At 41.9% G+C, this 16882-nt stretch overlaps 1 protein-coding gene across 1 annotated transcript; it reads right to left on the bottom strand.

Moving 5' to 3' along the window:
* Nucleotides 1–10126: 10126 nt before the first annotated feature.
* On the bottom strand, nucleotides 10127–14436 carry LOC147606064 (glutamate receptor 3.1-like). Its single transcript, XM_086792418.1, has 6 exons — nucleotides 14083–14436; nucleotides 13571–13680; nucleotides 13193–13495; nucleotides 11579–11610; nucleotides 11048–11454; nucleotides 10127–10719 (listed from the first exon to the last, which is right to left on the bottom strand). The coding sequence occupies exons 1-6, from the start codon at nucleotides 14392–14394 to the stop codon at nucleotides 10312–10314; spliced, it is 1572 nt and encodes a 523-aa protein (XP_086648544.1). The 5' UTR covers nucleotides 14395–14436; the 3' UTR covers nucleotides 10127–10311.
* Between the last annotated feature and the right edge of the window lie 2446 nt (nucleotides 14437–16882).

Here is a 16882-nt window from a genome sequence, read left to right as displayed (position 1 = left end):
ATAGTATGTGGAGATGTTTGATAAAGATTCTTGCACCACTATGGGTGTCTGGAATTACATCCATTCACTTACAACTCTTTGTTGCTATTACCAGACATATCCCTTCAAGTATTGTCTAGACTCACACAACTATTCGAGTTTATGTGATATTTGAGGATATCCCTCCTTTCCCTCAAGAAAGGTTTTTGTCCTCAAAAACTCTACTGTCAAGCGGACTACGCGCTAGTATCATAGGTCCAAGAACAAATCTAGACCATGTTTAATATCATATGTTATATCTTGAGTCCTTCCAAGAAACTTTTAAACATCTTGCAACGAAGATGTGGTATAGTGTCTACGCACATATGGTGGTACTATTGATAAACTGCTTTGCAACATATCAGTGGTTTCACACTTGTAACAAAGTGCTTCATTGTTGCATATTATCACCCTTCATAAGCGGTTACACACTTATGAATCATTTGGGTGGGTTGTACCATCTATCAAGAAAAATTCCAAACTACTAATAACCACATTATCAATCCACAGATAATGACTGAGCTTTCTGCGAAGCCATAGGTTGTTAGATAATTGATGGTAATTACACAAGCCCAATGTCTCATTACATCATACATTCAATATAAATGCAAACATCACAGTACTTCGTGATAATGAACTTAGGAATTTCATCCTATCCCTGTTCGGTGTTGGTATGAAGTATAACTACGAGAACATTATTTGCTGCCTCCTCATTATAGCGGCAAAGCTACCTACCCATCACAGGTGGCAATCTCTACCAAGCTATAACCAATGACAAGCAAATAAACGAGTACTCCTGTAAGAACTTCATAACCATATCTCACACCAGACTCATAATCACTACGGATTAAATGCCAGGGCTTGCAAAATTGAATGTTATCTGATAGTAGGTAGAGGGGATCATCAAACTACGGATGACCTCGACAACTCACTAGGACTAGTGATGTGTAACTTTTAAGTTACTTCACTCTCTTGCTTATTCCATACCATCGAACAAATCGGTCCCTCGATTTGAGCAACGTCAACATATTTATGAGTACCTCGATACTCATGGATTGTGGTTCGGTAATTGAAAATGTTAATCTAGAGTATCTTTCACTCGAGGATCTTAATTTTATTAGCAGCTATGTATTAGGAGTGAGTAACTACGTACCCACTATCATCACACTAGTGAGTAACTACGTACCCACTATCATCACACTAGTAGCTCCATACTAGTCTGTGATTAACTCCGTACCCAATGGCGTACCTCCCCCGAGTGGGAGTACCATATACAGCCATCTATAACAAGATGCTTAAGTCACTTGCTGCTAAGAAGTGACTACACAAATTGACCCCTCCATTGCACATTGCAGTACAATCTCTGGTATTATAACACGAATTTTTGGACGTCCTTATCATAGAGGTCAACTTAAAAACTAGTGCATAGGTCTTGTGGAGTCTCGGCTGACCTAACCACACCACTGCTGGTGACTTCCTACAAAAATGTGGCGCCAAAGTCACCACCTATGTACTTTAACTCCGTAAAGTACATGGTCTTCATCTATCATCTATGGAAAGTTGTAAAACATTCCTGCGATGGATTTTTATCACCCTAAAATTATTGTGCACTATTTTAGTGTGAAGAGCTTTTTTCCTGGGTACCATGGTTCACCCCAAGCTCATCTTTTGTTAAATTCTCCGATTTAACAAAAGATATGTCTGCCTCCGAACACTCCGGTTCAGCCCCAGACTTTGAGTTTACTTCTTAACACTCCGGTTAAGTCAAAACTCACCAGATACAGTAGGATTTACCACTAAGCTCTCCGGCTTAGCCTTCTATCCTAACTCAGCCCAAGTTTATGTACACTTCATATGTCGGATCCGATACTAACAACAACCAGGCTCATCTGGAGTGAGATACTACTCACTATTGCCATGTAAAACCTTATTAAATCCTAGAAATGCTCCACTCATTCCTTAGGGGTCATACGACTCATAGGGTTTACACGCACATGAACTTTGTAAGCAAAATAGCCTGTCATGCAATATTACAATTGCTTATGTAGGAAAGTAATATATTTCCCAAATTCATATGGTAGCAACTAAAATGTGCTCACAATCGCACACTTATGTTGAACATAGGCAAAATGCTATAGGGCGTCCCCCATGCATGAAACTGTTCAACCAAACTAGTCTTACTGCTAACCTCTAGATTTAGATCACTCCGGAACTAAATCACTCTGTTAGCACTAGCACACCATCATAGTCTTGCTACCTAGAGCTTCTCCGAACTCTGTAACTGGGTTTTATCCCAACTTATGGCTATATTTGGTAATTTTCAAAGTTCAAATTTTATCTTGCACACTTTATCACTACGGACAAGTGTACATACAGACCTGCCAAAGAGTCAAGTTACATGCACAAGCCTTGGCGTCCCATTCCACCAAGACTACAATCGATTCCGTGAGAATTGATGTCCCATACCATCAAATTACCACCAAACCAATTGATGTGACATATAAAAAGGCTCTTTCCCCCCTCGAAAGATCACCACAAACTCTCGAGCAGTGGGATGTCAACGCATGGCAATAAAAAGAAGAGAAAACCATGCTAGTAGAACAGTTCTCTTCGATCAAATTGTATAAGGGCATTGAGCATTACAGCTCAAGACTATACCCCTTCAGATTTGTTTGTCACTACAAAACAAACATAAATTTGTCCGAACAAAATTTTAACTCTAGCAAGACGACGCTCGCAAAAGTGGAAATTGAAATCTGGCGAGGCTACGCTCCCAGAGTTTAACACTAGTTATGTCTAGAGAGTACGTTGCTAATGGGGTCATGTGATCAAGGCTATTAGCAGGTAATCGACAAACGCGACCTCAATCCCAGCTATCTTAAATGCCATTGACCAATTTTAGAAGTCATGACCATGGCAAGACTGCGCTTGCAAAAGTGTCTCTACGGACTACATTTGTTCGTCACAATGGACCACATCCAAGTAGACATTTTTCATTGGGTCTAAGCACATTGGAGCCACGATATTCTTCTTGTGGACTTTCATATTAGCTCTCATATTACTTTGTGGTAAACCACATGGTTAAACCACTAACAGAGAGAATATATATCATGTATTTATGTATTGTCAACGAATACTTCTCGAACTACGCGAGAACATTACCATTGATTTCCCTCTTGCCACCTTAAAAAAATTCTAGTGCACTACGGCACAATGTTGGTATGAGTGCACTTACGACGTGACACCAACATGTGCACGCCATGACATGACGTGTGTGCAAGACTGTCAATGGTTCAGCAGACATGGGCACGCTACGGCATTCTTAGACGTACGTGCACCGCACGAGCAAGTGCGTTATGCCACAAATGGCCAGGGTGCACTACGGCACGACTGGGTTGGACTCTACCAATGCGTCCATAACTGGTACCAAACATTGGAGGATGCAGGCATTGTGCATATTCTCGCGGGCTACGGTCATAGACGTGTTCACTAGGCACAACGGCCATAGAACGGCTTTGTCTCGAAGGACTCGGCACTACGGCCGTGGGATTTGTCTCTCTCTTAGCACACGGCGCTACGGCCGTGTGCGGTGGGTCTTTTTCGTTGAAAACAGGCACTACGACCACACGGCACGACGGCCGTGTTGGGTTTGTTTGCGTGGGGTGTACCATTGTTTTGTGTTTTTTTGTGTTTTTTTTTTTAATTAAAAAAAAAATAAATAAAATAAAGTAACGGGCCGAACCGGCCCTCGCCGCTTCGGGCGTGGCCGCCCGCCCATGGGGAGTGTCCAGGCTGGCCGCCCGTTGCCAAGTGTGCGCTGGGCATGCCTATATGCGGTATAAAGGCCTGGTCGCCTATATTTTTATTATTCATAAAAATGAATAATTAAAAATATATTAAAAAAACAAATGGTTTTTTTTAACCCCCTTTTTTTTTTTTTTTTTCTGGCTGCCGTCGCTGGTGGTCGATGGCCGCCTGGCCGCCCGTTCTGCTGGCCGCCCGCCTGCTGGCATGGCCGCCCGGCCGCTGGGCTGGCCGCCCGTTCTGCTGGCCGCCCGCCTGCTGGCATGGCCGCCCGGCCGCTGGGCTGGCCGCCCGGCCGCTGGGCTGGCCGCCCGCTGGCTGCCTAAGGCTGGCCGCCGTGGGGCTGGCCGCCCCTGGCTGGGGCCTGGCCGCCTAGACCGCCTGGCTGGCCGGCGTGGGCTGGCCGCCGCCGCCGCCGCCGCCGCCTGGTTGGCTGCTGGCTGGCCTGGCCACCTTGCTGGCCCATGGTTCAGGCAACTCAGCAGCAGCGTTTCCCTCCACACGCCCGCTGCAGCGGCCAGTTTCTCAAATCGTGTCTTCGCTTCCCCCACTCAGCACGAGTCGCCCACCCAGTCTCAGCAGCATTACTAGCAACGGGCGCTCTTGGCCTCCAGCAGCATCTCCACACGGTGCTGCGCCCGCCCCCCCACACACACAGTCGTGCTCTTCGCCCTCCTTCAGGCTGCTCTACACACAGTCTAAAGGCGACCTTATCCTCAAAGCAGCCATTCAACGCAGACATTCCTTCGCAGCCATTCAACGAAGACAATTTCAATCGTATTGAAAAAAAAACAAAACTCAGATCGCTTACTTGATTTTGCTTGCTGTGTATGACTGTGAGAGAGAGAGAGAGAGAGTTCTTCCCCTCCATTCTTCCATGGCTGCCTCCCTCCACACCGTCCATTCCGGATAAGGATAAGGAGATTGTGGATGAAAACCATCGCGGGCTCCGATCCTCCGTTCACGCGCAGGCTCTGATAATCCCATCGAACCACGCTCTGATACCAGTGTTACATTCCCGTAACGCCGCTACGGGCATTACCACAAGAGGGGACGGCCTCTGGCTCACCACCCAGCCATAGAGGAAGAATGAGGATTGCCCCTCATCCCCCAGGCTATATAGTGTGTGACCTGCCGTCCACACTAGCCTGGCCGCCCATGACTCCGCACGGGCGTCCTCTCCCACTGAACCCCGGACATGGCCATCCGGTCTGCCGTCGGTCATAGGCATTACAGCCTACGTGACAGCCATAGTGACATTCTCTGGAACCTGTGATGTTTCTTTACTACCTTCATCACTAGAAACATCCACGAAAGTAGCATCACTATGTGGTTGGCTCCTTGTACCATCATCAACAGTGCGGATCCATCTTTGTTTTCCTCGTAGAAGCCTCTAGTTGCTATACTCAGTTTTTTATCACGTGCAACATATTATTTGTTTATGCACATGCATGTCAAATATTGCAAGAATAGGAGAAACCATCACAAGAAGTTGTTCATTTCCATTGATGATGGCTACAAAAGGAAAATCCAGAATAGGAAAGCCATAGCAAATAGGAAAGCCATAAAAAAAATGAATATAGACACTTGCAAGAATAGGAAAGCCATAACAAATAGTTGCAACAATGAATATAGACACTTGCAAGAATAGGAAAGCCATAACAAAAAGTTGTTAGATGGTGGCTACAAAAGGGAAATGCATGGCATGTGACAATGCACAATACCATCATTAAGCATACAACTTTTGCTTTGTAGCAAGCTTTTTGTTTTTCCTGCCATGGATTAAGGGGACATTAAATTCTTCATCACCTAGTCGTTTTGGGGTGGATCGTAGGCACTTTGGGGATGGCTTCACAGGTTTTGGGGAGGGGGTTCCTCCAAGATTCTTTGTCGCTTCGCTTATCTCCCTAAGTGACTTGACATATTGATCATCCAATGTTGACTCTGCCTCACTCGTGTGTCGCACCTCTGGGGTTGGGTTTTCTTCAAATTGAGAACCCCCCTCCTTGTCCAAACCAGCATGAGAGCATTGTTCTACATGTATACATGTAGAGACATTAGAAGATCCCCAAAGAAACTTGAAAGATATAGGTTTTTATTACAAATATATAAAATAAATTTACCAGTCGCATGCATTGACATGTTCTCTGGTACTTGCATGGTCTCCTCTGCCGCAAAACCAGACATCGACTTGTCACTACTACCTGAAAATGCAAATTCAATGTATTCATTGCTCCATAACCATCAATGTGGAGTACTTGCTTTGTATACCAAGTCAGCAACTTACCGGAACAGGGCTTTGTCTGAACAGTTGCAATAGCCTGACCTACCATGTGCTTTGCCCTCTCAGACACAACTCTGCAACCAAGGTATGCACATACACCTTGGAATATGCACACATGTAAAAAGCACATCATGTGATAAACATGGCAACAAGGCAAGGAAAAGGCATCAAGGGCTACTGCATCAAAGGGGGATCCACATCCTGCACAACTATATGAGCCAGTGACATAGGCTCCATTGAGAGGATCTGTAACTATAGTAGAGGGAAGTGGACGAAATGCATGCAGCCCTGATGTCTGAGCCATCCTCTTTAGGCCAGCACAAAAACTGGTGTGTGCAGTTTCCTTTGTCAGTTCCTCCTCAAAGCTTGCTGATACAATCTACAATACAAATAATAGAAAAAAGACTTCAATCTCATTATTAATCATGGACAGTCCTAACACAATCTAGCTATATGACAGCATTTAGTTTATACTTCATAATACAACTATATAGCAATCATCTCCCCTTGATGAGACCTCTTGAATGATATGTAGCACAATTTGTGCTATATAGCACAAGGTGATCCTTAGGTGGAGGCTTCACTACAGCTATATAGCAGTTATCTCTCCTTTATGAGACATCTTGAATGCTATGTAGCACAATTTGTGCTATATAGCATAAGGTGGTCCTTAGGTGGAGGCTTCACTATAGCTATATAGAAGATATCCCCCCCCTTGATGAGACTTCTTGAATGCTATATATTACAAGGTGTGCTACATAAAAGGAGCCTTTATATGACACTGTATCTTTCTTACATATAGCATGTGTTGTGCTATATAGCACAAGGTGTGCTACATAAAAAAGAGCCTTGCTATGACACATAATGTTTCTTAGATATAGCATGTATTATGCTGTATACCACATTCTCTACTATATATCACATTGCTATATAGCATCATCAGTACTGTATAACATACTCATTATGCTAAATAGGATCATGAGTGATCTTTAACATATTCATTGTGTTGTATAGATAATGTACCATGATATATTTAAGACAAATTAACTATATAGCACACTAATTGTGCTATATAGCAAGCCTACCATGCTATATCTAGGAAAAATGATATATATAGCATACTTATTATGCTACATAGAAAACATACCATGCTACATCTAAGACATATTAGCTATATAGCACACTAATTGTGCTATATAGCAAGCATACCATGATATATCTAAGAAAAATTTCTTATATAAAGCATGGTAATTGTGATATATAGCAAGCATACCATGTTATATCTAAGAAAAATTTCTTATAGAAAGCATGGTAATTGTGCTATATAGCATTACTGGTGCTACATCAAAATAAAGTTGATACACAATACGTAACCAAGCTATATAGTACACTGGCAACATAATGTAGATAAACAAATATAATTTTTTTAAATAAGGCACACACCTTTGAATCGTTTACTTTCATCTCTAGCTTGGCAATTTCATCCTATGGTGTGGCCTAAAATTTTGCTATGAGCTTCATGAGGCAGTCTCGATCACCTTGATCTATGGCAAGTGCAAGCTTCCACTTGAGCTGACTAACATAGGTACTATTGATTTGCTAAGCACCCTCCGTCCTATGTAGATCTCTCATTCTATCTTCTAATGTCTGCTTTGATTGCTCTACAGAGCATCTCACATTCCCCAACCTTTAAACCACTGCACCGTGCAACTCAACCAACTCACTCAGCTTTGTTTGGGTGAATTGAAAGGGTGTTGTCTGGATGTGGGCGTGCACATGGACCTTTCACAATATGTTGCTTTGCATCATATGTTGCTTTGCATCATCCTCAGATACAATCATCATCTGCTCTTCCCACTTTAAGCGCTTCTTTTCTAGATTGTGTCTCTCCTCATTGCTCTTCATTGCCCTGCGAATGGAGAGCCCAAGCAATGGTGTACTGCTCCTTTTGCTCTCAGCCCTTTTTGCAACCTCACAATTCTCCAGGGCAAATGCTTTTGCAAATTGATGCCCGATCTTGTAATTGAATGGTCCTTCTTGATAGACATCCCAATGTTGATGGACCAAGCATTCTGTAAACTCTGGCTTCACGTAATATGATTTAACCTTCTTGCTATTTCTTGGAAGGGGCTTTGAGCACAAAAAAATAGAGCTCCAATTTTCATGAGAGATGTCATTCTTCCCATACTACAAGAGGTGTGGGGATCCACTCCTGCCATGGAAAGACCCCGATCTTCATGAAAGTCCTATGCATAGTGACAAATTTTTTTGTGGTGAGGTAGGGAAACTTCCTTGATCATGGATGTGCTTCCCTCTGCTTTCCCAGAAGAAGCTTGTGATGTCATTAAAGAGCATGACCTTCCCATCCTTCACTGCACCACATGCCAAAAAAAACACCGATTTAGTATTCTTGAATGAACACAATCAGGAGAGAGAGAGAGAGAGAGAGAGAGAGAGAGAGAGAGAGAGAGAGAGAGAGAGAGAGAGAGAGAGAGAGAGAGATTAATGAAATGCATGCAAGCTTGTGTGTGTGTGTGTGTGTGTGTGTGTGTGTGTGAGAGAGAGAGAGAGAGAGAGAGAGAGAGAGAGAGACCTACAATATTTTGGCAACGTGCAAACTCTGTGTGTGTGTGTGTGTATGTATTGCATGTGTGCAATAGGTAAACAAGCAAACCTGTCCAGTGAACACGTAGAGTGGGAATACACAGACAGTAGAATGAACACAGAGCGGGAATATGCGCAAGGAAGATAACATTTTTGTCATACCATAGTCCAAACGAGTTCGAAATGGTTGTGGGCTCATTATTGTTAGTAGTGGCTATCCTCCTCTCGTTATTGTTAGTAGTGGGGAAGTTGGCAGCCCTTCCTATAGTAACAGCCTTAGCTATATAGCTCTTTCACAAAATAGTTTAAAATTGTTATGTGCCAACTAAATCTATGCTATAAATTTGGGCTATATAACTCATATAATATTCCACCATACCATGCTTAGACCCAGTGGCTACATCTTCAAGAAGTCATGAATGAAACTGGTCAATGTTTGAGTTCATTTATTTAAAATGCTGTAATAGACTTAAGCCATCAACAATTGCAACCTTGTGTATGTTTTCTCTAAGATGCGTATCTTGGAGAATCCCAAGTGAAGGTGAAGATGAGTACGAGTTGTAATCAAAATGTAGTGACATGGAAGAGGTTGATGATCTTGTGCCAGTCCTTGTAGATGAATGATATGTGCATACTTGTGACATGTGATTGCTCTTTTGCATGTAGAAAGTTTTAGATGTTATGAGAGATTTCCTAGAACTAGAAAGTATTGTAATGTTTGGTGTTTTGGTTTGCACAATGCATGTTAACAAATAGATGCCATGCATATTCTCCCATTGCAACTTGGGATTTGAAGGTGAAACGTCCATTAATTGTAATCTTGGTGTGCCAACAACAATTCACTTTATTCTCCATCTTTCTCGCTAGGTGAGTTTTGTGAAGATTGCACTGTTTTATTTCTCTCACAAGTTACAATTTCTTAAATTAGTTTGTCTATGTTTTGAGTTTCACCTTTTTGGGTTGTTTAAAAAAACACTCATTCATTCTAAACGTGCTTTCAAAACTTGTATTGAAAAGATCAATTTTTAAAGGAATTGTTTTTAAGATCATTTTTCAAAGGAATTGTTTTTAAGATTCTAAATGGTTTTCAAAACATATGATCTACAATAGTGTTAAGGGCTTCCCCATCTTTATTTAAGAGGTGAGATGTTAGGGCCTTGGACAAACTTTGATCATTGTAGATTTAGTGAAACATTAGAAGAAGAAATAACATCTCAAATGAATCAAAAGGATTATAAAAATGAACAAGAGATTCTATTTGCTAGATAAAAAACTTTTTGGAATGAAAAAGTTGCTCTATTCTTTTGAAGTCCATTAGGCAAATTATATCAATCCAATTTACTAGAAATGTATAATTTTTCTTTTAAAAAAAAGTTGAACATAATATGCAAATACAGGTAGACAACCCTAAAAGAATTGGTAAATATAGAATTTAAGAAAAAGGAGAAAAGTACACTTAGTAACGAAGTTTTGCTGCTTGCACTTTGTAACCTTGTGATTTTACAAGACTATTCTTTTTGCAAAGCCAAATTTCTATGCTTAGGAGAGTCATCATGATCAACATGGGATCCTCTACGTGATACATCATGATCATCATGGCCTCATTTGTGCGATCCATCATGATCACCATGGCCTTCTTTTTGTGATCCATCATAATCACTACTTCCATTTGAGCATCTACTTAATGATCTCAAAGCTAAATCTCCTTCCCTAATAGTAGTACTACCCTCAACATAGATAACATTAGTTTTATGGCCACACCTTCCTTTGTGATAGAACTTTATTGATAAAAGCCAGATTAAGCAAATTAAATACACGGCTCCAAGAATACTAAAGAGCCCTCCAAAGCTTCTCAACCTTAGATGGGAGGGCTCATCACTTGAGCTGCACTTGACCACATTCTTCCCACCAATGAACTTGTTCTTCAGCTTTTCTAGTACACCTGCTTCAGCCAGTGATAGGATCCCCTTGGATACCTCATCTGTGAGAGTGGAGTTCTTCCTAAAGGCCTTAGACATACAAATTTTGAAATCAGTTTAGTAAGCTCCCCCACCCCCCCCCCCCTCTCTCTCTCTCTCTCTCTCTCTCTCTCACACACACACACACACCAAATTATCAAAATTACCTCACTAAAGTAGTCCATATATATAACATAACACTACATAATAATTGTAATGAAAAATGCTTACAAACTCAAATAGTCCATATATATATATATAACATAACACTACATAATAATTGTAATGAAAATGAAAAATACTTACAAACCCAAATAGTCCATATATATATATAACATAACACTACATAATAACTGTAATGAAAATGAAAAATACTTACAAACCCAAATCCACCGAAGTAAGCAAGCTGATCGCCAACTGAGGTAAAGCCACACTCTTGTTGGAGAAAAATTTGAGTGTAGGGGAGCTCATCTAGGATAGCTCCAACGCCACCTTTCTTAGGGCCTTCTCTGAGGGCTTCTGCATACTCTGGAGCAGAAGCATAACTTCTTAGCCTTTTTTGTGGAAACCCCATCTTTGTCAAATAGCCTTTCATAAATGAACCCTCTTGGTATCCCACTGATACATTACTCTTCAATAAAGCATCAAACCCATCAATTGATGGATAGCTATTCTGCATTGAAAGCAAGGAGGCCAAACTAGCTGTGTAGCTTGAATTCAAAATAAGCATCACAAATAGCCATGCCACTGTCACAATCCGCCCTAAATGGGTCCTCACTGATTCTTCTGCCATACATGAAAGGAAATAATCTAAGTAAATCTTGTATTATTCTACATAAATCTTGTATTAGGATATTCAGAACTTCTCTTAAGAATTTCACTTAGCCTAGCGCATTCATGAGCTTCTTACGTTGAGCAGCAAAGATGCATAGACAAGTGAACCTGCAACAACAATAATAAACACTTCTCATCAATATTCAGTAACATAACACACCTTTTGATCAATGCACAATATATTGAGTACCGAGTATTTCTATATTAAGTAACTCTTTTATTAAATCATCACTCAAGCAGGATTAAGCACCAACCATACCCCCCATACTTCAAGAATCAACCCCTATATTGGTGTAGGGTGTTCATCCCCAAAGAAAGCTATTCCTCACCATATTAAGCAATCAAATGAATTAAACTATCATAATCAATGAAATGATTTAGCTAATGAAGTCACCATTTTGACTTGGTTTGAAACAGAAACGGTACAGTACACATAATACTTCTTTGATAGATGATATACTCTACATGACATATCACCCCTCATGACTCACATAATACTTCTTTGATAGATGATATACTCTACATGACATATCACCCCTCATGACTGACATCTATAATGTGAATTAAGTAATGATGCATAGCATATATTATGACAGCCAGACCCGTGGTTCTTTACCGAGGGTTCTTGGCAGGAGGGATTGAGGCAACCATGTCAACCCGGAACACATCTTACGTGACAAAAATGATCTATGACACATGCTACATGACATATAGATAACAAAGACATGATCACTATTAGATTTTTGAAGCTTTAAAAGGAACCAAGGTGCCAACCTACATCCACACTTAAATATGATTTGTGATGTATATTGTATATTAGTTCAGAAAATAAATATATTCAAACTTTATATGGCAATACATGTACATGCTCTTCATGCCACAATATTAATGACATAATAAGGCGATTGAAAACATAGTAATGCCTTATTTAGAATTTTGATCGTCTTGCCTTATGCAAGACATTGTGAGGTATGGGGGAAATTGTTCAGTCAAAGCTCTTGGGATCAATCATCACTTAGTTCTAAGGGTGGCGGTTTATTTTGTATTCATTAGGCTTCCAAGCCAAAACACAAACATGACCACTGTAGCTACTTGATAATTGGAGAAATGAACTCTGTGGCAATGGATTATATGAACATGATAATGTTGTTGTGAACTTGAAATAGCTCTAGGTAGATTTCAGGGTGCCTGTATACGTGGCACCCCGTTGACCCCGGTAGCCGGCCATCTGGCTTTGGGACTTATAAATTTTTCTAAGTCCTAGTACCATGTCCAAACATTGGTCCGTGCAAAATGTTATGAACATATGTACACACATGTCTAGACATCATGTGTATAGACATGTGGGACGTGGGATTCGAATCCAATACCTCGCTCATCCCAAGCATGTGCCTTACCAACTCCACTACGGCACAACCGTAACCAACCCACGTTTACACACGTATATAGCCCAGTGTTTATACACTTGCGGGCGGGGCACCGGCTACCGGCTCCGGGCCTGGTCGAATGGGGTGCCACGTATATAGGCACCCCGAAATCTACCTAAAATCACTTGAAATACTGTGGTGATTGTGGCATACTTGCCCACATCTCGTGAGAAATCAATCTCAGGCTTCAGCCGTACTGTGTAAATTACTTATCTGATTCAAAGAATAAGAAAATGTGTGGACGAGACTAGAGCTGCACGTACCAGTACGCATTCATGATGCGGCGTCTGTGAGAGGCTTCATTGAAGATGGGCGGGCCAGGGCGCTGCAAGGAGGAGGGGTCGGCGGGGTTGGCGGGAGGGAAAGGATGGGCGGAGGGCGAAGAAGGGTCGGGCGGCGCAGCTGGGGAGTGGTGCTTGTTGACGAGCGAGGGGGAGAAGTCGGGGTTCTTATTCTCCAGGAGGTAGAGGGCGCCGCCGGTGGCGGCGAAGGAAGCCAGCAAGAGGAGCCAGAGCTGCAGCGAGAAGGGCCGCAAAAAATCCCACAGGGTTTCAGCGCTCCGGGACCTAGAAGAGAGCGCGGCCATGATCACCCCCATTACTGCACGTGACCATCGAAAAATCACGTGCTCAAATATTTACCTCAATCGCGTCACCATCACCAGCGCTGACGCCATGTACGGCACTGTAAAGTCCACGCTCTCCATCCGGTCCTTTGTTATCGTTAGATCCGCCACTATCGCATCCGCTTCCTGCATCACAGCTGCGTGCTAGGTTAATACATATGCAGGGCAATTAATGACTAATTAGCCAGATTATCAACCTCGACACCCATCATATGATTATAATTAGACTAATCCTTCTAACTGATCAGCAGATCAATGCAACTGTTCTCAGATTATTATCAACCTCGACACCCATCATATGATTATAATTAGACTAATCCTTCTAACTGATCATCAGATCAATGCAACTGTTCTCAGATTATTATCAACCTCGACACCCATCATATGATTATAATTAGACTAATCCTTCTAACTGATCAGCTGATTATCAACCTCGACACCCATCATTAGACTAATCCTTCTCACTAATCTACAATATCGCAATTACAGCACTCACAGCACTTCACAGCACGGTGATTTTTGCCATACCCCATTGGCGACCTTTGCAACCATTTCGTCGTAGACAGCGTGTTCCTGTGGGACAAAAACATAAGGAGGTGGGGATTCGAGCCGCTGCAGGGCGTACAGGAAGACTTGGACAGAGAAGCCATCGAAAGTGGCATTAACTGAGGAGCTATTCTGAGACACAAACTGCTGAAAGCCAACCTTCACAGGCACGAGCACCCTCAAGGGGGGGAGAGCAGCAGTGGTACTACGTCTGGAGGTAGAAGAATCAGAACTCGCAAAGCTTGAAGACAATGCAAAGAAGAAGAGAATGGAAGAGAAGAAGCAAAGGGCCATTACCGCCTCACACTTTCCTCTCTTTCCTGCCCATAGCCTTTTAAGATATTAAAATTCAGTTTGGTCTCAGGTCAAGTCAATGACGCGTTCTAGTCGGGTCGACATTCCAAGAAATTTCGGACATTACCAACTCTTTATTTTGCAAGGCTTTGTATGAAAGTCATTTTTCTAGTATAGATAAACCCCTTTTTCAATGGTGACATACTTGACCACCACCGTCATGGTCACGGGTCTTAATCTTGACCCTCCATTTGGCAAGCATTAAAAGCAGTAATCACCCCAGGATTTTCACAATCCGGTACCCACAATGTGGAATGCAACAGGGGTTTTGACAAATTGAATGTGGAATGCAACAGATTGCACCACCTCAACATGCAGAAGCGAGATTGAAGGAGATGGCAGAATGTAGAATGTAACAAGGTTTTGACAAATCAGCACCCGGAATGAGGAATGCAACAAATTTTACCACGTCAACATGGGGAAGCGAGATTGAAGGAGATGGCACCACCTTAGCATCAAGAATGCTCATTGATCAGTTCTGATGTTTCTGACCATCCTCCCCCTCCCCCCTTTCCGATCGTCAGGCGGCCTTTCTGGTCGGAAGGGGGCTCCCGGCCTCCACCCGTTGCCCCCTTCCTCCTCCCGGGAAAGGCCCCCCGATGGCCTTTCCCTACTCCTTCATGCTTCACATCAACTTACTAGTAGACCTAGCATTTTAAGTCACTTTTGAATCTTGATCATGTTGTCACAATGATGCCAATATCCTTTCAAGCTTTCCAAATATCTTATCGATCTTCTATCTATCTATAATTCCTTATTTATCTTCTATCTATACTACCATATTTGGGAGCTGCACGTGGCTCCTAGTTGCTCTACGTGGCAGTTCCTCCCCCTTTCTTCTCTTCCTCTATATTGTACTACTACTCTTCTATAGAATACTATTTATATATATATTTGAGGGTTAGATTAGAGGGTTAGCAAGTTAGAGAGAGAGAGATAGTTAAAGGAGAGATATAGACAGAGAGATAGACAATTAAAGACAGAGAGAGAGATGGTTAGAAAGAGAGTTAGAGAAAGGTAAAGAGATTGAGTTAGAGAGAGTGAGTGCCAGAGAGAGAGGGGGACAGAGAGAAAGTTGGTCAATTTGAGAGAAATAGCGAGAGTTAGAGAGTGTAAAGAGAGAGAGAGAGAGAGTTAGAGAGTTAGAAAGAGACGATTAGACAGAAAGAGTGAGTATTACACTCGAGAGAGATAGAGAGTTAGAGAGAAATAGAAAGAGACGGTTAGACAAAGAGAGTGAGTGTTAGAGAGAGAAAGAGAGTGAGAGAGTTAGAGAAAGAGTAGGCAAGGTCAAGAGAAATATAGGGATTGAGAGAGAGAGAGAGAGAGAGAGAGAGAGAGAGAGTGAGTTAGAGAAAGATTAAGAGAGTGAGTTAGAGAGAGAGAACTAGAGACATTTAGAGAGAGAGAGAGAGAGAGAGAGTTACAGAGAGAGAAACCCTCAATGAGCTGACCCCACAAGTCTCTTCCTTGGCGGTTAGCTCATTTGGTGGAGAATGACACGGCTATATATTGGATGAGGGTACTCCGAGCTACACTTGTGGTTCGTAGTAATTAGTGAGGGAAAGCTAATACATCACATAGCGGCCATGTGGTCATTTGTAAAGTAATTTTGGTAATATATATTCGATTACGAAAAAAAGAGAGTTACAGAGAGAGAAAAGAAAGAAAGAAAGTTTAAAGTCATATCAACATCTATGGAATGTCATGAAGGCATATGAGACAAAATACATCATCATGAAGACCTAGAAGTCTTGACAACGTTAGATGTTCATGAAAAAAAAGAAATTTCTAAAGATAAACTATTATACTGCAGTTTGGGTGTTCGAAAGTCTTCAATCATAGCTTTCCCTTCATGATATACCGCCCACTTACCAAGTTGGCAAGATTCTCGAACTTTGGTGAGCTGTTCAGAGCTCTTCTGCTAGAGTTTCGTGGGGGTTAGCTTGTCAGAGATCCAAAGCTTGGTATCCTGAAGTGCTCTCGATTGTCGGAGAACTCTCACCTTATCTTTCTTGAGGTTATACATTAAGATTGCCTGTGTACCTTTCACCACAATTCCCCAGGGAAATCCTAGGTCAACAGATGGTAGAGCCTTGTAAAGCCTTGCATTATATTCTTTTCTTAGTAGTTTTGTCTCTAGGATGTTATCTTCTTCTTCTTCAACTTCACGTACATCTTGTGTGTGCCAAGCTTCAGGTAGACCGCCCACTCGAATATGGGTGTACAGGTTTTCTCGTTGCTCTTCCTCTTTGATTGTTGAGATGACATCTATTTTCATGTGTTCATGCATATTGTCTTTGATCACCTTGAATTGCTCCTAATTGGTGGCTTGGATCTCTTCTTTCAACATCTATTTTCATGTGTTCATGCATATTGTCTTTGATCACCTTGAATTGCTCCTAATTGGTGGCTTGGATCTCTTCTT

This window comes from Cibotium barometz, chromosome 58 (assembly GCF_041138505.1).
Source record: "Cibotium barometz isolate CiBa-2024 chromosome 58, ASM4113850v1, whole genome shotgun sequence".
Taxonomy (NCBI): Eukaryota; Viridiplantae; Streptophyta; class Polypodiopsida; order Cyatheales; family Cibotiaceae; genus Cibotium; species Cibotium barometz.
Note: the sequence above shows the minus strand (reverse complement) of the source record. Positions and strands in the feature narration are given on the sequence as shown.